Here is a 21,438-nt window from a genome sequence, read left to right on the forward strand (position 1 = left end):
TCATGTGTGCCCAGCACTCTCTCTCAGCTGAGCTACACCCTCGCCTCTGCGTGTCGAGTCTATTTTTACCCTAAACACTTGACTGCCCTGGCCTTTGCTGCTCAGGGGCTTTAGATTTAAGTTCTTTCTTGTCTGTCTGTCAAATGCGTTCCCAGACCTGGGACTGTGGTGGTGCCCCACATGCTACCTCTGATCCAGTGCCTTCTCCTGGCAGCTGTTTTAGGTCAGGCCTGGCTGCTTTTGTTTGCACAGGCCCAGAGTTGTGTGTGCCAAGGTTGTTGTAGCGGGGAGGGCTGCTCCTGCTTACCTGAGACAGAGCTAGACGTAGAAAGTTTTCTACAAGCCTTACCTGGAGGCCTTGAAGTTGAATGTTTACAATACGATTAAGTATAAAATCAAATCATTTATCTAAAGCTTGAAATTGTTTGTTTTTACAAGCCCCGGGTATCAGCAGGTTGAGCCCACAGGCAAAGTTCCAGTGCCAGGTGGGATGTGGGGCACCAAGGGGCTTGAAACACAAACAGGAGGGGGATGTGAGCTCCAAAGAGGGCATAGCCAGCAGTTCTTATCTGGGGTGATGGGGACATTCCCCTGCCCCCAGCTGTCACCCACTGTTGGACCAAGTTTCCCTCCCCAGCGCTGCCTCCACCACCCCAACGAGTTCAGATCACCCTACATCAGCTGGCAGCTGCGTACTGCAGTAACTGATGCCCCGCCCTCACAAGCACCTTCTAGAGAGTTCTCCCTGGTGAAGCCACGGGGATCTCTGGCAGGGTACCAACAGGCTCTCAGCGCCCTGACTCAGATCAGAATGAGCAGGCTACATCATCATCCAAATCTCTGGACCACATTAACCTGTAATGCTAGGAGCTAAAGTGAGCCAGGTGTGATAGCACACATCTGTACTCCCAGCATTCTGGAAACAGAGGCAGAAGGGTCACGAGTTCAAAGCCAACTCGGACCAGTGAGTTACGGTCCACCCTGGGTTATAGAAAAAAAGATTCAACAGTGACAACTAAAGAACACCTTTGTCCCTTCACACATCAGTCTGCGACAGTGACTACGGGAGCCCCACAGTGACAAAGTCCCCAGCGCTGGCACCCGAAGTGAGAGTTACAGTTTCTCCTTCCCTCGCGTCCACTCTGCACTGTACACATGTACAGCCTCTGTGATATCTTCACATACACGGGTCGCTTTCTCTCCTCAGCGCCTGCTTCAAAGTCCCTTCCTGAGGCAGGCCATCCAACTCCGGCCTCCCCCACCTCTGTCTGGGGGTTGTGCATCCAAAACTCTCTGAGATTTTTGTGTTTGAGAAGGGTCCCGTATTGGAGAGGGGTTGGGGAGGGTCCAGGAAGATGTGAGCTGAAACCTCACCGGGACCCTCTCTGGCTGTCGACAGTAGAAAAGCCTCTTTGTCGGGTCATATTTTCTACACGCCAGGTCACTCGGGCTTCAGTCAAGCCCGCAATGAAACCTCCACATAAACTTAGAATAAGGAGTTGGAGGTGATAGCTCGGCTGGTAGAGCACTTGCCTAGTGTGTTCACAAAACCCTGGGTTCAGTTTCCAGCATTACAGAAACCCTGTATAGTGGTGCATGACTATAATCGCAACACTCAGGAGGTGGGGGCAGGAAGACGAGGAGGTCAAGGTCATCCTCCGTAGCTAGCTGGAGGACATCCTGCGCTACTTGAGGTAGTATCTCAGTTTAAAAGAAAAAGAGAAAAAGGACTATGTTCAAGCAACTTCTGGTCAGCCGAGCATGGGAATGCCTGGCTGGTGGCACCCAGAGAGGGCTAGGGAGCTTCACAGCCTCATACCCCTTCTTCGCCCACACCTCACTCTGAGCATCTGTTTCTTTATCTGTGTCCTTTGTAGAACGCTTTAAGGGCTGAAGGGGAAGGATAACTCTGTGCTGGAGCTCTGGGTTCCACCCCCAGCACCACAGAAACAAACAGAAAACCTAGTAAAGGTTCGTAAACATTTTCCTCAGCCGATTGTCAGACACACAGGCTCACCAGCACAGACACACAATCTTAGGGGAGGTGGCAGTGTAGGGACAGGCGCTCAACCCTTGAGATCTTCCACCACCTCCTTGTAGTATCAGAATTACGCTGGATGAGGAGAACCCCTGCTGGCGCCTGCTTGCTGAGGAAGGGACCCCATTAGTGATTCCTGAGACAGAACCGAAAGCCTCGCGACCATCCCGAGAAGGGTATGAGGACTCCTCTCCATAGAGGCGCTCAAGCTCATGAATACATGCGAGAGGCAGGCTTGAGTCTGCCGGGTTTCTAGCCCCAGAGGCTTCTAGAAGTGGCTCAGGCCTAGTTCACCAGGCAGACTCAGCTGGGGACGCCATCCTGCCCAGACTTGTCCCTATTTGTTTATTTTCAATCATGCTTTTCATTTTAAACTTTTCATTTATTTAGTGTGTGTGTGTGTGTGTGTGTGTGTGTGTGTGTGTGTGTGTGTGCAGATGTGAAGGTCCAAGGACAGCTTTGAGGAGTGGTCCTCCCTTTCTATGTGGGCTTAGGGGGTCACGCTGAGGTGGTCAGGCTTGTGCAGTAAGCTCCTTTGCCCCCTGAGCCGTGTCACTGGCCCCATTTCCCCTTTCTATGAGGACGTCTTCACATTGGTTAGTGATCCGCTCTTAGGACCTCAGTTTAACAAGATTACCTTAAAAAAAAAAAAAAAAAACCACTGTTTTCAGAAAAGGTCATATTCTAAAACACTGGCTGTTAAGACTTCAACATAACGTTTTCTGAGGTGTTGGGGGTCCGAACACTATTCATCCACAGTCCACTCCCTATTTCTGTCCTTCCACTTGCAGAATACTCACCCTCCCCTAACCCTTAATCCTTGTAACATCAACTCTAAATCTGAACCCTCACCTACCCAGCCTCAACTCAGAGATCTACGCTTCTCCCTCCAGAGTCAGCTTGAAGGGGAGCATTCAGCACCCTGGAGCCTCTGCACGATGAACCAGCTGCATGGCTCCAGCAAGGACAAAGTGACATCTCCCTTTACCTAGCACATTCTGGTCCGAAGCAGCAGTTTGGCCCAGAAAGTTTAAATACCCCCAAAGCTGTCTGTTCAGAGGAAATAAAAAGGGAATCGTGTTCAGCTCCTAGCTCCCCAGGCAAGAGCGGGGCCCTTTGTATGTTCAGTGCCGAACTGAAGGCGACTCTTTGAACTCCGGCTTTCAGAGGTAAATTGTTTTTCTTCTTTTCTTTCTTTTTTAACAACCCCCCCCCCCCAACTTTCTCTCACACAACTGTTTTCGTTCCTCCTTGCAAAACTTCAGGATCACAGACACTCTCAAAGCCGCAGAAAGGCTGCCGTTGGCATTGACGGCTTCTTTTTCTCTTGTCATGTGACTGAACTAGCTGGGGAAGGGGCCTGTGTCAAACAGGTGTGTTCGTTCCTAAGGGGTCCTTGGGGAAGGCCTTCCCTGTGGACCTGGTGGCAAGAATCAAAACGATCAGGGAAGAACTGAGAGGATGTGAGGGGAGACCCAGAAGTGGGAGAGGATACGGGAAGTTAGGAGGCATTATAGGTAAGAAAAGCAGGCCTTGTAGCACAGGCTTGTCATCCTAGATACTTACAAGGCTGAGGCAGGAGGATGGGAAATGAAGGCCCCGCTGAGCTACAAAGTGAATTCAAGGTTGGTGTGTAACTTAGTGGAGATCCTGCCCCAAAACAAATGTAAACAGAGGACTGGGATGTAGTTCAGTGATAAAGCACTTGCCCAGCAGAAGCAAGGCCCCCAAGTTCCATTTCTAGTACCCCCAGCACTACAACAAAAGGCAAATAAGATGAAGGGCATACTGGGAAATGGCACAGAGAAGGAGATGGGAAATTACAGATACCCACCCCCTCTGATCTTGCTCCCTATGGTAGTCACGCAGACATAGCAGGCAGGACCAGCTTTGCTGGAAGTGGTTTGCCCTGGATTTGGCTTATAGGAGGGTAAGGGAGGCTGAGGACAGGTGAGACACTTTCAAAAGCACAGACAAAATGGGACCCTGAAACAAAGGGAAAGTCACATGACTGTACTCAGCCACAAGGGTGCTCAGGTAACCAGGTATCCACCTCCTCACTTGGTCATTCTCTGTTAGGTCTTGATATCCAAATGGACAGGAATAGCCAGATTTTTGTCACTTTTGGCGACAGTGGTAGGTCAGTGAGGGAGGCCGAGAATGACGGCTGGATATCCCCTCACCATCACTGCCATTGTCTTCCCTGTGACCTCAAGCATCTTGTGAAGTTTCTTAATATGCAAGGTTTTTAAAAATTAATTTCATGGGAATTGGAGAGATGGTTCAGTGGTTAAGAGTACCAGTTGTTCTTCCAAAGGACCTGGGTTCAATTCTCAGCACTCATATGGAAGCTCACAACCATCTGTAACTCCAGTTGCAGAGGACCCAACACTGTCTTCTGGCTTCTGGGTGCACGAAGCACACAAGTGGTGCCCATAAATGAAGGCAAAACGCCCATACACATATACATAAAACACAAGTTAACTTCATGGCCTGGGTAGATGGCTTGGTGGTTAAGAGCACTTGTTGCTTTTGCAGAGGACCCAGGTTCCGTTCCTAGCATCCACATGGTGGCTCACAATTATCCGTAACTCCAGTTCCAGGGCATCTGATACTCTCTTCTGACCTCCACAGGTGACAGGCACATACATACATGCAGGCAAAACATTTATACACATAGACAAAAATCAGTAAGTCTAAAAAAACCTTAGTTAACTTCACAATACAACATAATGATATGCCCGTGTGTGTGTGTGTGTGTGTGTGTGTGTGTGTGTGTGTGTGTGTGCAGGAGAGGGGACAGAGAGAGAGAGAGACAGACTAAGAATTGGACCTTGGGCCTCATGCATACACTCTACCACAGAGCTATGTCTTCATTATGTGTGTGAAGGAACAGGTCTCTCCCTCTCCTATCCCCTCTCTCCCTCCCCCACCCCCCGCTTTGCAAGGTGAACTTAGTTGACATATTTCACTTGATGAATAAACTCCTCAGGAACCAATACAGGAAGAACTATTTTTTTTCTCTCACAGTTTGAAGCAATTTCATTAAATTATGTGTCATCCATTCACTTCTCCACTCGCTGAAGTAAAATATGTTTGCATAGGGCTTTGTGTATACTGAGTACTGTCGTGGTTGTTAGGGAAGAGCTACAGGCAAGACAGACTTGGGTTCTAGCTGGAGCTCACTTTCCGATGGAAAGAGTGACACTGGCCAGATGGAATCTAGAAACAGCGGAAAGAAGGTTCCAGGAGAGCTGAGTGAGTGATCAGGGACTAGGCTGGGTCTTTGAAGTCTGGAGAAATAGGAGGGATCGGGAAGGAAGGGTGCAAGGAACTTTCCCGGCAATGGAAACACTCTTCCCTGGGGGGCCAGAGCAGGAGGCACAGCATGGAGAAGTTTTCAAAAGAAAGAAAGGAGGCAGTGTGGCCGCCATGCCAAAAACAAGTGACCAAAGGTGCTGAAGGGACCGGTAAGGGTGTAGCAGGATGGATGGCTCAGAAGAAACCTTGCAGGGTCTGAGAATTTGTCGAGAAGTGAGCCCAAGCAGGGTGACAGATATGACTGGTGAAGAATTTGCTCTGGCTACCTTTTGGAGGACCGTCAACAGGAAGCCTGCATCAGTGTGGAAACTCCAGTCAGGAGGTGGGGGCAGAAAGCCAGGAGGAAGAGCGTGGTCTGAGTTGGAGAGCTGAAATTTTCAGTCAACCGGTTGTACACATCGACACCACCTGTGTTTGCACTTCAGAAATGGAAGGGCCAGGTGGGGTGTCTGGATGGAAGCGCTCATGTGTCAAGACATGTATTACATAGAGGGAACTCTTTGATTGACAGATTCCCAGGATAGGAAAGGATATTCTTATTATCTCCCAGGCCCGGATATGATCTTCACCATTCCCTGCCAACGGGATCCCTGAAGGAGGCCTCCTTCCCCTTTGTGGGGAGCCCCAGTCCATCTCTCCCCCAAGAGTTCACATAGAGGTTTGGGTTCTACCTCGTGAAGTGAGAGGCAGACTGCCTACAGGACACACTCCGTTCACACCATTCCACACATTACAGAGATCTGATGGTCCCTTTACTGCAGTTTTGGGCATCTATTCTATATGTACCAAGCTAATTAAGACCATAGCTACAACACTAGTCCTAAAATACTGTAACTGTCTCCTAAGATCATTTATCTACCACCACATACATACACATGGCTTTGTGTGGGGGTATATACACATATTCATGTGGGTATGTGCATGTGTGCTCCTTTGTATGTACAGACCAGAAGTCAACTTAGGGTGTCTTCATTAATTACTCTCTGTCGTGTGTGTGTGTGTGTGTGTGTGTGTGCACATTGTATACACACATGTGCGTCCAGGCATATGCACCTGTGTATGTGTGCACATAGCCCAGAGGAGGATGGCAGGCACCCTGCTCTCTCACTCTCTACCCCCTTGAAACAGGGCCTATCCCTGAACCTGGAGCTAAGCTGGTGACCCACAGGCCCCAGGGATCTTTCTGTCTCCACCCCTTCTCCACAGCCCTGGGGTTACAGGCATGGGTGCCATGGCTGGGTTTTTATGTGGGTGCTGAGAATTTAAACTCAGATTAGAATTCAGGTTCTCACACTTGAGCAACCAGCTCTTTATCCACACAGCCATTTCCCTAAACCTCTCTCTACATTTTCTTCGAGACAGGTTCTCTCTGAACCTGGAACACATCCATCTGCCTTGGCTGGTTGGTCAGTGAGCTCCTGGAACTATCCTCTGTCTGTCTCAAACAGTCCTTCCAGCCCTGAGGTTACAGGTGGATGACACCATGCCTGACTTTTTAATATGAGTGCTGGGGATCAGATCGCAAGTCCTCATGCTTGCTTGGTAGGCATTTTACCTGAGGCTTTTTACACTCATATCACTGCTGAACAGGCTTCCAACTTCCCTACACACACGCACGCATGCACACACACACACACACACACACACACACTTTCTCTGGTGCCAGTGATGCTGGGGTGCAGCTCAGGCAAATGTTACCTGTATCCACATTCGGTGAACTCCCTCTCTCCATCTTTTAAATCCCCGCCAGTACCATTTAATAAGTCTGGAACCATTACGACTAAAATTAGCCCCAAACACCCCTTGGCATCTTATCAATGAGGTTCTCAGCACAGGAAGGGAAGTGTTAGGAGTAGGGCCAGGATGAGAGAATTGTTCCCTTCACTTCCCATGCTGTTCTTGCGAACAATGGGAGGGATGGCCAGTTCATTTCGACTGATGGCCGGTTGACCATGCCACACTTGAATAATTTAGTTCTCTCTTCAATGCCACCAGTAAACAGCCTCCTCCCCAAATCAATCCTTCAAGATGTCAACGTAGTCTTAATCTTCTGGCCACTGCCAGAAACATGGTCCCCCCTCAGCCAGGTCAAGCTGCTAATCAGGGCTGAACAACTGAACTCTGTCCCTGCTTCAGCTCAAGAAATGAAATATGAAACTCAAGCAGTCACATCTATCCCAGCAGTCCAGACCAACCTGGTTCTGGGTGGCTCTCATCAGAGCTTCCAACCTCAACAAAACCAGAGAGACCCAGTGTACTCCAAGAGACACACCATGCATTCATCCTGCAAGTCCCAAAAACACCTATGAAGCTTTTAGCTAGGTTGCAGGAGGACTGAGGAATTCCTGGAAGATGAAGTTTAAAGAGAATTTTACTTACATATATGCAGGGAAAAGCGACGGAAAAATCTAGATGCTGGCCTCAGGTATAAAAGCACAACGCTTTTATGTACTAATGGGACTAGGGGCCTCCACAGGTGGGGACTGCGAAGGTGGGTTCTGCCTCCTGGCTCTGCGGAGAGTATAATAGTTTATAGAATGGCTTGGGGACAGGTAAGACTTAATCAGAAGCAAAACAGTCTCTGCAAAGTGGAGCCAGGGAGGAAGAAAGGGAAGCAAGAAGGAGAGTAAGTGGGGAGCAAGGGAGAGCCTGGGAGGGGATGCAGAACCCTATGTTCTTTTCTGCTAAAGGTTGACTGACTTGTTTCAACCTGGCACCCGCGTGGCCCAGAACAAAAGCGCTCGGCTGGGCCTCCACGTGGGGAGAGGGACCACGCACACCTTGCAGTGTGTAGGTGGCGAGCAGGTCAGCTGCTGCTCACAGAGGGGAGAAAGCACGGAGGTGGGATTGGGAAAGGTAGAACAGTGTACCACCACTGTCCCCATCCAGCCTGGCACACATCTGGCACAGGCCCTGGTGTCCTGAAACACTCTCAGGGGTGACTGAGGTTCAATCTCAAGAACCCAGCTGGTGGTCACGCTCCAAGTGCGGGCGCTGCACCGTGCCACTTTACCTGAGCGCAGAGGGTCATCCGGAGAAGCCATGAAGACCGGGAGAGGACAGACGAGTGTCTGAGCCGGGCTGAGCAGCCTCTGGGACCCCAGAGAACAACAGCAGGATCGCCAGATACAACCTCCTGCTGTGGCAATGCGCGACTCTACTGCTCTGCAGTCTGCCCTGCCGCTGCTGCTCCTCCTCCCTTCCCTCCTCTTCTTGATCTCTGCCACTTCTTCCTCGTGCTCACTTCCTGCAATTAGCAAAGCCCCTGCCCGGCGCGAGTGTCTCTCCAGAACTGTGGAGAGGATTCCGTGGTTGCGGTTGAGCACGAGAGGACCCTGGGGGCCCAGAGCACGTGTCCTGCCCGTACCTCGGGCCTAGTGCACACGTCCCACCACGGGGGCACACGCGATCGCAGCTGAAGGGTCTTTCAGCCAGCCTGGCACCCGCTGCCGCACGCGCGGGTGGCTTTCCTGGTTCCTAATCTCGCCCTCAGCTAGGACACCAAAGCGCTCCCAGCGTGCTCCTTGCACAGGCCCGGGCTGAGACGCCTGCCGGCGATCTGATGTTTGAACAGTTTCCTAATCTTCAGGCAGCCTGAACGGCTGCATGACCGCACACGCTAGCACTTTCTATTTTGATGTTTCTTTGGCATTAGTTACTGCCTGACCTCCTGGGTGAGCGCTACACAAAGGAGAGGGAAGAAAAGTCAGTGGCAAAGTCTCTTGCTCTCTCCTCTGGTGGAAAAAAAAAAAAGCACAGTGTAGGGTTCTGTCAGAAATGCAGAACCCATTGACCTTTGAACGAATTAAATTTTACTTTAAGTGAGATTTGATGCTAAGTGAGCACAGAACGTGATCGTTTAAAATGGCTATATTTTATTTTATTTCAAATTTTAAAAAAGTTATTTTCATTATTTTTAAACCGTCTGGGTGGTTGTGTACACGTGAGTGCAGTGCCTACAGAATCAAGAAGAGGGCGTTGGGTCCCCTGGAGTTGTGGGTGGTTCTGCCATTCCAGGAACTGAACTTGGGTCCTCCGCAAGAGCAATATGCGCTTTTAATGCTAAGCCACCTCTCCAGCTCAAGCGGCTATATTTTCACTAACTATATCTGCCTTATACAAAGGCTACAGACAGCCGGGCGGTGGTGGCGCACGCCTTTAACCCCAGCACTCGGGAGGCAGAGGCAAGCGGATCTCTGTGAGTTCGAGACCAGCCTGGTCTACAAGAGCTAGGTCCAGGACAGGCTCTAGAAACTACAGGGAAACCCTGTCTCGAAAAATCAAAAAAAAAAAAAAAAAAAAAAAAAAAAAAAAAAAAAAAAAAAACAAAGGCTACAGACAACTTAAACTTAATAGGAATCTCTTAAAGGTATCGCATAATCGATATGTGCCCTTGGGCGTAATCATAGACTGATAAAAAGGAGTTTGAAGGAGACAGCAGCCAGGGATGTGGTTCAGTAGTAGAGTGCATGCCGGGCTTGTGTAGGCCCCGGGTTTAAAAACCTAGTTTGGCAAAAATAAAAATTTTAAATTAAAAGTTTATTTTAAGCCCTGCCTGATGACGTACACTTGTAATCCCAGCACACAAGAGTTTGAAACCAACCTGAACTTTATAGCGTGATACTATCTTAAAAAGGGAAAAAAAGTGTGTGTGTGTGTGTGTATGTGTGTGAGGGGGTGGGGAAACCCGGTCTTCAGAGAGTTCAGAGATAAGGCTACAACGTGGGACTGTGTGGAAGGGAGGCTCACAGTCCTCGTCAGAGCTCACGTACGAAGGAAGTTATTTTAGAAAGGGTGTTTTCTCAGGGAATCTATTTTGAGGTTTGGTTTGTGGCTCCTGTACTTCATGTAGAGATGGAATTTGTTTCTGAGGTTTGATTGTCAGGAACCACATATCAAGTTGGGCTGTCTTGTTAACACAAGATCAAGTGGTTAGTTTTTTTTTCCAGATGAAACTGTAAATAAGTCTTCTGAAGTCACCCACCCTTCTTCATTGAATGGAAGACAATTCTAGAAATGTGTGTTTTCTTCTCCCTTTCTCTGCGTGTGCACGTGGGTGAGTGTGTGCATGGGAGCAAATGCAGAGGTCAGAGGGTAACTTGTCCAAGTCAGTTCTCTCCTTCTACCATATGGGTCATGGGGATCAAACTCAGGTCATGAGGCAGGGCAGCGAGCATCTTCCTTTACCTGCTGAGCCTAGCTCATTGCTTCTTCTTCTTCTTCTTCTTCTTCTTCTTCTTCTTCTTCTTCTTCTTCTTCTTCCTCTTCCTCTTCCTCTTCGTCTTCTTCTCGCTCCCTCTCTCTTCTCCTCCTGCTCCCCCTTTTTCTTCCTCCTCCTCTTTCTTTTTTGAAAAGGTCTCACTCTGTAGATCAGACTAGCCTCAAACCCGTGATAATCTTCCCAAACTCTTCAGCCTCAAGAATCCTGGAATTGCCGGGCGGTGGTGGCGCACGCCTTTAATCCCAGCACTCGGGAGGCAGAGGCAGGCGGATCTCTGTGAGTTCGAGACCAGCCTGGTCTACAAGAGCTAGTTCCAGGACAGGCTCCAAAGCCACAGAGAAACCCTGTCTCGAAAAACCAAAAAAAAAAAAGAAAAAAAAAAAAAAGAATCCTGGAATTACAGTGAGCTTCCACATCAGACTAAGGTTAATTTAAATTATTTTAAACTGTTATGTGAGGGGTATTTTGCCTGTAAGTATGTCTGTGTACAACACGTATGTAGCGTGTTCAGAGGCCAAATGAGGGCCTCTGATCCCCTGGTACTCCTGTCACAGTTGGGAACGACCATGGGGTGCTGAGACTCAAACTTGGTCTTCCGGGAGAGCAGTCAGTGCTCTTAACTGAGCCATCTCTGCAGTCCAGAGGTTTTGTTGTTTGTTTGTTTGTTTGTTTGTTTTAAAGAAAGACGGATCTGATATTTTGGTGTGACTCTTCAGCTTCCTTTCCTATGAACTGCAACCACTACCATCATCCTCTACTCTTCCCGACATGTTTCATGATCAATGAAGTATATATTGTCTTAGTATACAACATAGTAATTAACAATCTTTCTCATCCTCCGAAGTTCCCATGCGACCCATTTGTTGTCATATTAGACGACTCGGGGTCTACTTTTATTGCTCCTGGAGACAGTTATGCTTGGTAGTGGTGGTGGTAGGGCAGGAATCACAGGACCCTTTCAAAAGTATCTTTCAAGACTTTATTTTTATAATTAAATTTATTATTTATTTATCCATTGCACACTAATCCCAGTCCTTAAGACTGTCTGTGTGGGTAAGTGTGTGTGAATGCAGGTGCCCCCAAATGCCAAAAGACGTGTCTGATTCTTCAGAACTGGAGTTGTAGGTGATTATGAACCACCCAGCCTGAATACCTGTGAACCAAACGCAAGTCCTTTGTAAGAGTAACAAGTGCTCGTCACTGCTAAGCCACCTCTGCAGCCCCTAAAATAATAGTTTGTTACATTTGCTGGTTTGTTGTGTATGTGAGAGCTTGCATGTGTGTGTGTGTGTGTGTGTGTGTGTGTGTGTGTGTGTATGTGTGTGTGCGCACATGTGGAGGCCAGAGGATGGTTTCCAGGAGTCAGTCAGTTCTCTTTTCTCCTTGTAGGTCCTGGTGATAGAACTCAGGGCATCAGACCCAGCAGGAAACATCTCCATCACTGAACCATCTTGTTGGTCTCTAAAATTGTAAAATTGGGCATTGTTGACATTTTCTTATAATGCCCCAAACCAAAGCAGTCTCGAAGTCCTTTGTTAAGTATCATATTTCCCTTACTTTAATGCTTTTTGTTTTGTTTTTGGTTTTGTGTGTGTATGGTTTATTTATTTGGGGGTTGGCATTGCATGTGTCTTAAGTGCTCACACATGAGAGGCCAGAGAAAGATGTCAGGTTTCTTCCTCTATTGCTCTCTTTCCCTCCCTCCTTCCTTCCTTTCCTAAGATAGTATTGTGTCTCTCTGAAGCTCGTCATTCAGTTTAGGATGGCTGGCCAGCAAGTTCCAGGATCTGCCTGCTTCCACGGGTACGTGTCGCCACACCCAGCTTCTACGGGAGGGCTGGAGGTTTGAATTCAAGCCCTTTTGTTTTCGTAGCAAGCGCTCTTAGCCACTGAACCATCACTCCAGCTCCTGGGTTTTCCGAGACAGGGTTTCTTTGTGTAATCTTGGCTGTCCTGGAACTAGCTCCGTAGACCAAGCTGGCCTCAGACTCACAGATATCTGCCTGCGTCTGCTTCCCAAGTGCTGGGATTAAAGGTGTGCACCCCACTGCCCAGTTATGTTTGGGGGGCAGAGTTGTTTGTTTGCTTATATATTGAGAAAGGGTCTCATGTAGCCCAGGTGGCCTTGAATTCTCTACGTAGCTGAGGATGACCTTAAGTTTCCAGTCCTCCCACCTTCTCCTCTGAGATCACAGGCATGGGCTATTATGCCCAATGCTGTTGATTTGGAGCTTTTCAGTTGACCTCCATCTGTCCTGTTCTGACTTGGTCATCTCAGAGTCAAACCAGCGGGCTTTGACTCTTGGGCATGAAACCACAAGCAAGAGACCTACTCTGAGGTGGTTTGTACAACTGTGAACATTTACCAAAATAACAAACCTAAGAAAATATGTAGGGACAGTGGATGTGACTCAGTGGGAGGACTTTTGCTTAGCATAGTGTAGGCTGTTGGTTTGATGCCAGCATTGCGTGAAAAAGAAAGGAAAGACGGAGGCAGAGAGAGGTGAAGGGAGAGCGAGAGAAGGGAAGAACAGCAGGCAGAATAAGGAAGACAGAGGAGTAACCAGTGACTGTCACTCAAGGAGGTGACCGTCATGCAGTGCATGTTTTCCTTACAATTTAGACTACTCCAAGCAGCTTTTGTTCTCCTCATTTTAAAAAAATTAAATATAAATATATTATTTTCCCTTCCTTCTCCTCCCTACAGTCTCTCCCCTTCCCATTCCCCCTTTGCTTCCTTCCAAATTCATGCCTCCAATTATTATTATTATTATTATTATTATTTTATTATTATTATATGTGTGTTATGTATGTATGCATGTATTATGTATGTATGTACGTATGTATGTATTATGTACATATATGTGCATGACCGGATGAGTCCTTTCAGTGTTGCTTGAATGTATGTGATTTCATGGATAACCAATTAGTGTACTCATCCCTGGGAAAACTATTTCTCCCAATCTCAGCATTTCTTAGTTGCTGTCAGTTCTTTATCTAGGGGTGGGACCCTGTGAAAATTTCCCTTCTATATTAGCAGATCTGTTGGTGTTGTCATTGTTCAGGTCTTGGTTAGGCAGCCATATTGTTGAGGTATCAAGGGTATAGCTTCTTTGCCATTTTTAGGAGACACAAGCTCACAACAGACTTAAGCTTTTTTTTTTTTTTTGTCCTTTTCCAATAAACATTTCAGTATATTTTGTTTTTACATGGTAGGGACCAGAGGGGTAGATGATAGCATTTATTAATGATTTTGAGAGGGACTGAGCCTAGGGCCTTACACTGAACTTGTACCCCCAGTCCTCATCTGAGTTTTTATTTTGAGATAGGATCCTGCTGAGTTTCCCAGGCTGGCCCTGAACTAATACTGCAGCCCAGGCAACAGTCCTGAACTTGCTGTTCTACTGCTTCAGCCCTCAGGGGAGCTGGGGTTCTAGGATGACAGTCCTATGCCACCAGACCTGCAAATATTTTCTTAAATATTTCATGATTCTGTGCACCAAGCAAAATGCCAAGCTCTGAGGCTAAAGAGATGGCTCATGGTTTAATAACATGTATTGCTCTTTCAGAGAATCCAAGGTTGGTTCCTAGCACCCATGTTGGGTAGCTCACAGTTGACTGTAGCTCCAGCTCCACTAGGACCCAATATATCTGGTCTCCATGGATGCATGAACTCACACACACACACACACACACACACAGAGAGAGAGAGAGAGAGAGAGAGAGACAAGACGAGACGAGACGAGACGAGACGAGAAGAGAAGAGAAGAGAAGAGAAGAGAAGAGAAGAGAAGAGAAGAGAAGAGAAGAGAAGAGAGATTAAAACAACAACAAAATAAAACAAAACAAAAAAATCCAAGAACCAAGATGGTACTCTGTGGCAGAGCACTTGCCTGCCATATGCAAGACTTGTGATTCAGTTCTTAGCACTGTCAAATAAGTATCTACATTTTAAACTCTAATTCATTACAAGATGTGTTCCAGCCCCGAAGGGAAAGGCTTCCCCAACAGAAATGTTGTAGCTCTGCTGTAGCCGGGAAGGTTTCCCCAGTGGAAGTGTCCCAGCTCTGAAGGAAGAGGTATCCTGGCAGTCAGGAGCCCAGGATACCACAAAGTCACACCGCACAACAAACCTCACACAAGAGATTTGTTTGGAGGGAGAAAATCAGGAGGGCGGCTGCCTCTGCTCAGTGAGAAGCAGCAGGGAACTGAGCAGAAGCCAAGGTTTATATAAGATTCCTTGGGGGTAGAGTTTTCTGGGGTGGCCTGGGATTGGTGGGATTTTTGTGGCCTGATTTTGAGGCAAGCTCAGGAATTGGTGGTATTCTATTTCTTAGTCCTGGTCTTGGGCCTGGGGTCAAGTCAGGGCCTGAGTGCTTTTCCTTGGCCCTGGGGTTGGGGTCAAGTCAAGGTCAGAGGATTTTTCCTTGGCCTTGGTCTTGGGGTCAAGTCAAGGTCAGGGTGTTTTTTCTTTGGCCCTGGTCACCAGGTCGAGATAAGTGTTCTTTCCTTGGCCCTTTTACCCTACATAGGATATATTGGTTTTGTTTATATTATACTTTGTGAAGAGATAGTTAAATTTCTGTGGCATAAGGTTTAAAGAACTTCACAGATTTACATTTTCTCCTTACTTCAAAGGCTACCTTGTGTTTTGACAAGCCAAGGAAACTAGGCCTTGGCCACTGTAGTGGTTTGAATGAGATGCCCCCCCCCCCATATTCTCCATCATTTGAATACTTGGTCCTCAGTTATTGGCACCATTTGGGGAGGCTTAGGAGGTATGAGTGCATTGGAGGGAGACTGTCATGGAGGTGATCTTTAAGAGTTTAATGACTGTTGTCTGTTGGAATTAGCTCTCTCTCTCCTGTCTGATGCCATCCACGAGCCCTCAGATTCCTGTGCCTGCTACAAAGCCTTGGCTCTGCTATGGGCCCAGCAAATTCTTCCTTCTATAAACAGTCTTGTGATAGTGTTCTATCACAGTGGCAGAAAAATAACAAATTCAGCCACCTCCTAATTGATCTAAATAAATGTATCTTGAACTGTAAAAGACAGCATATGACTGGAGGGACACAGAGGCTTCCCTGTGCCATACAAGAGGACAGGCTTGGCACACCCTCCCGGAGTCAGTTAGAGTGGGAAACACTCCAACAAGAGGGTGCAGTGTCTCCTCATTTGGGGGCCATTCATCTGCTCAGTCTCACCTGGAATACTTCAAGGCAGGCAGAGAGTCCTCTGTCACCTTGCCACCTAGCTTTTCATCACGGTGTCCCAGTTTCCTTCTGAAGAGTCTCTGTCCCATTCAGCCCATGGTATTGATAGTCCAGTTGTTACTTGCCAATTTGCCACAGCCTTGAGTCACCTGGGAAGAGCTAGCTAGATGAGGTTGGCCCGTGGCATGCCCATAAGGGCTTTTCTTAGCAGAGTTAGTTGATGTGAGAGGTCCCTGCTCACTGTGGGTAGCACCATTTCCTCGGCAGGTAGTCCTGGACTATAAGAAAGGAGAAAGCTAGCTGAGCACCAGCATGTAAGCAGGCGGGCGTTCTTTTTCCTCTGCCAGCTGCTGAAATCAACCCCTTCTCCCCTAAGTTGTGAATTTTGTTTTGTTTTGGTTGGGGCATTTTTTTTTATCACAGCAGCGGAAATGAAAGTAGGACTCTGCTGGACAGTGTCACCTCCAACCACTGACTCTAGGCTGTGGCAGTTGACTTTGTCGTTGCCTCTTAGAACGTGCCTATGGAAGACAGTTATGAGGAATTGGGAGTAACTTTTTGGATAATTAGTCCAGGACATGTAGCTGGTGGTGGAAAAAAATGAAAAAGAGGGGAACATTTGGGAGGATCTATGCTCTAGAGAGCCTTGAGCACCAGGCAGAAGCATGCAGGCCTAGTTTTTAGACAACAGGAAGTCAGAGAGCTGGGACTGGAGTGGCAGAAGAAAATTGGTGTTTTGGAAAGATTAGTTTGGCAGCTGTGCGTAGGGGGAAGAGAGAAGAGAAGGTAGGTGGGGAACTAATCTTTCAGCACACTGTAATTTTTAAAAATTGTGTGTGCGTGTGTGTGTGTGTGTGGTATCTGTGTCTGTGTGTGAGTGTGTGTGCACACAGGGTGCGTGCAGAGGCCACAAGGCTCTGCCTTACAGTCTCACACTGACCCTAGAGCCAGGCAGGTCACCAGCAAGCTTCGGTGGCCCCACTGTCTCCACCCAATGCAGTCCTGAGGGTACAGGTCAGCACACAACTATATGTGGCCACACCACACCTGACCTTTTTTTTTTAATAGGGGCACTGGTATTTCAGGTCTTCATGCTTAGTCAACAATGTTCCTACCCACTGAGCCATACTATCTCCAGAGCTTCAGGACACCACAGTTTCTTTCTTTTTTTTTTTTTTTTTGGTTTTTCGAGACAGGGTTTCCCTGTAGTTTCTAGAGCCTGTCCTGGAGCTAGCTCTTGTAGACCAGGCTGGCCTCGAACTCAGAGATCCGCCTGCCTCTGCCTCCCGAGTGCTGGGATTAAAGGCGTGCACCACCACCGCCCGGCAACACCACAGTTTCTTAAAGCAAATTTGTATCTTACCTAGATGGGGCTGTTAGGATTTGAATGTGGGATGTCCCTCACAGGCCCATGTTTTGATCACTGGGTCCCTAATCTGTGGCACTATTTGGGGAGGCCGTGGAACCTTTGGGACGTGGTGTCTGGCTGGCAGATGGATGCAGCTGGTCTCTGAGGTTTACAATCCTGCCCATTTCCAGTGCAGTTCTCGGCCTCCTAACCTGCATGGTTGTGACCAAGTCATGACAGAAGCCCCTGTTCTCGTGGATAGAGCCACCCCAGCGGCTATGCCTTCCCTGGCCTGATGGAGCGTACCTGGTGAAGCCAGGAACCACGATCAGCCTGCCCTCTCTGAGGCTGCTTCTTCAAGGAGTTCTGATACAGAGGTTCTGAGAAAAGGTGCTGGTGTGTGGTAGGAACTCATCTGAAAACTCTCGGTGTCCTGATGTGTCTGAAAGCAGTCATAGCTATATACCAGTGTGCACATATCCATAAAGTAATCTGGAAAATCTATATTCCAAAATGTTGACCAAGGGGTAAAAACTTTAAACTTATCTGCTTTCCTGGTTTAATTTCTGACTGGGAGAAGCACACTATCATTTTAGCATAAATAATTTTCTCATTTTTGTTTTTTTAGTGACTTTTTGTTTTCTTTTTACTTGTTTGTCCAAGATAGGGTTTCCCTGTGTAAACCTGGCTGTCCCAGAACTCATCCTGAAGATGAGACTGACTTCCAACTCAGAGATCTACTTGCCTCTGCCTTAAATGCTGAGATTAAAAGCATATGTTGCTACCGCCTGGCTTATTTTTCTTAGCATACAAAAATCATTGGTTCCAGTATGACATTTTCATAAATGTCTGTCATTGTGCTCCCCATTATCCTTTCTGGTCACACTCCCAAGTCCCATTCTTCCCCCATACTATTTCTTCTGTGTTCATGCCATGTATGTTGTATGTATGCCACATATAAGATAAAATATGTAATATCTGACTCCTTCATTCTCTCCATTACCTTCTGTTATCCCCTCTTTTTAGATCTTTCTGTTTTTTTAAAGTTTTATTTTATCATTTAATTTTTGTGTGCGTATGTGCGTTTGTGTGAATGTGTGTGTATGCATATAAACCACATGCATGCAGAGCCCAGAGAGAATGGTGGATCCCCTGGAGCTGTAATTACAGGTGGTTATGAGCTCCTGATATGGGTACTAGAAATTAAACTCAGATGAAAAAGACCTCTAAATGGATCACAGTGTTGGATAAATGTACATAGGCTTGGGAGAGAGAAGGGAAAAAAGTATAGACAGTTATAAAAGGAAGTAAATGGTTTTAAAAAATAAAACAAAGTCTTTAAAGAGACAAAGTACAGGTAGTCATAGATTAAAGGAGTAAAGGTAATAAATGTTAAGAAGTAATAGAGTAAAAGCAAACAAGCCACATAAAGATGGAATATACACGGAGAATCTGAATTATGTATATTATTGTATTTTCTTTGAATTTTTTGACTGTGAAGGAGCTAAGTACAGAGATACATTTCATTGTACAGGCTGCTAAGCTAAACCAAGGTAAAGGTATCTTGACTTTAAAATTTGAGTCTAAGGATATGTTACTTTGGAAAAGAGGTTCTTCTTTTGTTTCCATAGAGGATGAGAACCTGTGGATTCCTTCCAGACTAATGTGGTTTGTTAGAGCAAGACCCCCTAAAGGTCACCATGAACACCCCCAAAAATTACTTTGCCCAACAAATAAACAGGAAGCAGTTTGGAGAGAACTATGCCCAAATTCCCTAAATGATTGTTTATAAATGTTTGTTTACATTTAAAGGGGGAATATGCGATAGAGATTTGCATTGGTATGGATCTTGGTTTATTGATACAAATTTAAGGTCAATTTTGTTATACTGTATTAAGGTATTGTGTTTGTGTAACTCATTTAAAAATGTAATGTATAATTAAGAAATGTAGGTTCATAGATAATCATTTATAATAGTCAAGCTTATAGTCATGTTAGTTAGGTTTTCTAATGGACAGATATGTATTTTAGATGGATAGACATTCTTCTAACCTTTCAAAGACTACAGAATATGGCATTTAAAATGTTTTAAGAAATTAGGACTTTTCATAAAGGTGAGACATATCTGCTCCTAGCTGCAACAATTACTTTAAGAGGAAGATGGGCACCGAAGAGGCTCCTCATGGAGTTTGCTAGCCATTTGGGTAAGAAACTGCTCTTGCCTGGACTGCTTGATGCTGTGCTATATGAACTGGACATGCAGGACCCACAGAGAAATGACTGCTGAACTTGCCTAAAGGTGAGACGATCCTTGAGGGTTCCTGATTCATGAAAGAGTCTGACAGACATTCTGCAGGACACAGAAGAAAGTGACTGACAAACTACTAATACAGGTAGAAATGTCTTTGAAATTTCCTGCTTCGTGGAAAAGTCTGGGATATTATGGACTTATAGGCTGAAGATGGATGTTCCAAAGATACAGAAGAACTTTTGGTAACTGTCCAGGCAGTGAGATGTCTCTATCAATTCTAGAGTTTTAGAAGTTGCTTACAATGCACTTTCTGCTTACTTAGGTAACATTATATCCCTCTGGAGTCTTCAATGGAGTTGAAGAATAAATAAATAGTTATAGTTTTCCTTAGATATGATAAAAATAAAGTAGATATAAATATTATACCTAATTCTTGCTTGATACCTGTTTTGTTGTATGTAATTTTTCTATGTTAAAGTTAAAACCTTCCTTATTTAAACAGAAAATGGGAGGTGATGTGGGATTCTGCTCTGTATGCTGTGAATACCACTGGTTAATAAAGAAACTGTCTTAGGCCTGTGATAGGGTAGAGTAGAGCTAGGTGGGAAAAACTAAACTGAATGCTGAGAGAAAGGAAGTGGAGTCAGGGAGAAGCATGGAGCTGCTGCCAGAGACAAACACGCCAGAACCTTGCCAGTAGGCCATGAACATCATGGTAAAATATAAAATAATGTAAATGGGTTAAATTAAGATGTAAAATCTAGCCAATAAGAAGTTAGAGCTAATAGACCAAGCAGTGACTTAATTAGTACAGTTTCTGTGTGTTTATTTCGGAAGTCTAGGCAGTCGGGAAATGAACTAGCAGCCTCCTACAACACTAGTGTTATTGGTGACCATGATCAACATATGTGGTTTCCTGTACCTTGTACCCCAGGATGTAGACTGCAGGCTTAGATTGGTGATAGGAGTCTGCAACATCTTTAACAAATGGTTGTTTGAAATTTATACACTGCTGAGAAAGTAGGCTTAGATCTAAGGAGTCAGCTGATAAGCTGCTAGAACTAGTAAATAGCTATGTTGGGCAATACGATATTCTATGGCCAAATGAAACCATAAAGTAACCAGGAACACATTCAATAAAACTATATAAGAAAATTACTACAAAACTAGGAAGCCTTATAAAAACATTCCTTAAATATCTGACAAGATAGAAGCAGGAAAATACCAAACACCTATAATCTCAGTTCTTCAGAGGCTAAGGCAGAAGGATCACTTCGGCTTGGAAGGCAACATGCGATACATAGTGAGTACCAGGTAGGCCAAGACTAAATAGCAAACCCTGTCTCAAACAAAACAAATCTTACAAAATTGCCATGCCAGGTTAATAGATAAGAAAGTTTAATGTTATCAATATATTCACAATTCCCTAATTAAACTATAAATTCAGTGAAAACCAATTAAACCAACAATGTTTTCTTGGAACTTAAAACTGATTGAAAATTAGAGTCATATGGGAATGTAAATTCACAATAATTTTCATAACAAGGAAAGAAAATTCCAAAATATTGTAAAATAATAGTAAAGTTGGGCTGGATTGGTGGCTTAGCAGTTAAGAACCCTTGCTGCTCTTGAAGAAGACCTAAGTTCAGTCCTCAGCATCCACATTGGGCAACTCATCACCACCTGTAATTCCAGTGCCAGGGGATCTGATACCCTCTTCTGGCCTCCGTGAGCACTGTACACATGTGTAGATACACACAGACACAGACACATAATAATAAAATAAAGAGAATGAGTGTCAGCTTCTCCTCAGAAACTGTACAATCAAGAGAAGCATGGAGTGAAAACCTGAGAGCATGGCCAGACAATAAACCCCTCCTAGAATTCTAAACCTGGTGAATTTAACCTCAAAATGCAAAGGAGCAGGAGGGAGGAATGGGGACTTTTCTCTTCTCATTGGTGCTGTGTTACCTGGGTAGTGTTGTATACTATTGGAAAATGTGCTTGTATTCGTTGGGAATGTATATTTCAACCTCTAAGATAAAC

General features: G+C 45.9%; 1 protein-coding gene across 2 annotated transcripts in view; it reads right to left on the reverse strand.

Moving 5' to 3' along the window:
* The window catches only part of Edaradd (EDAR associated death domain), a 66,501-nt gene that overhangs the window by 33,331 nt on the left and 11,732 nt on the right, over positions 1-21,438 (reverse strand). The window contains exon 1 of one of the 2 annotated variants that reach the window (XM_038335308.1): positions 8,373-8,895. The exons of the other annotated variant lie outside the window; for it this stretch is intronic. Within the exon in view, the coding sequence (XP_038191236.1) occupies positions 8,373-8,403 (31 nt within the window). The 5' untranslated portion in view covers positions 8,404-8,895. Of the gene's footprint in view, positions 1-8,372; positions 8,896-21,438 lie in introns of those variants that run through there. 2 annotated transcript variants of the gene reach the window in all.

The sequence above is a fragment of the Arvicola amphibius genome, chromosome 6 (genome assembly GCF_903992535.2).
Source record: "Arvicola amphibius chromosome 6, mArvAmp1.2, whole genome shotgun sequence".
Classification (NCBI taxonomy): domain Eukaryota; kingdom Metazoa; phylum Chordata; class Mammalia; order Rodentia; family Cricetidae; genus Arvicola; species Arvicola amphibius.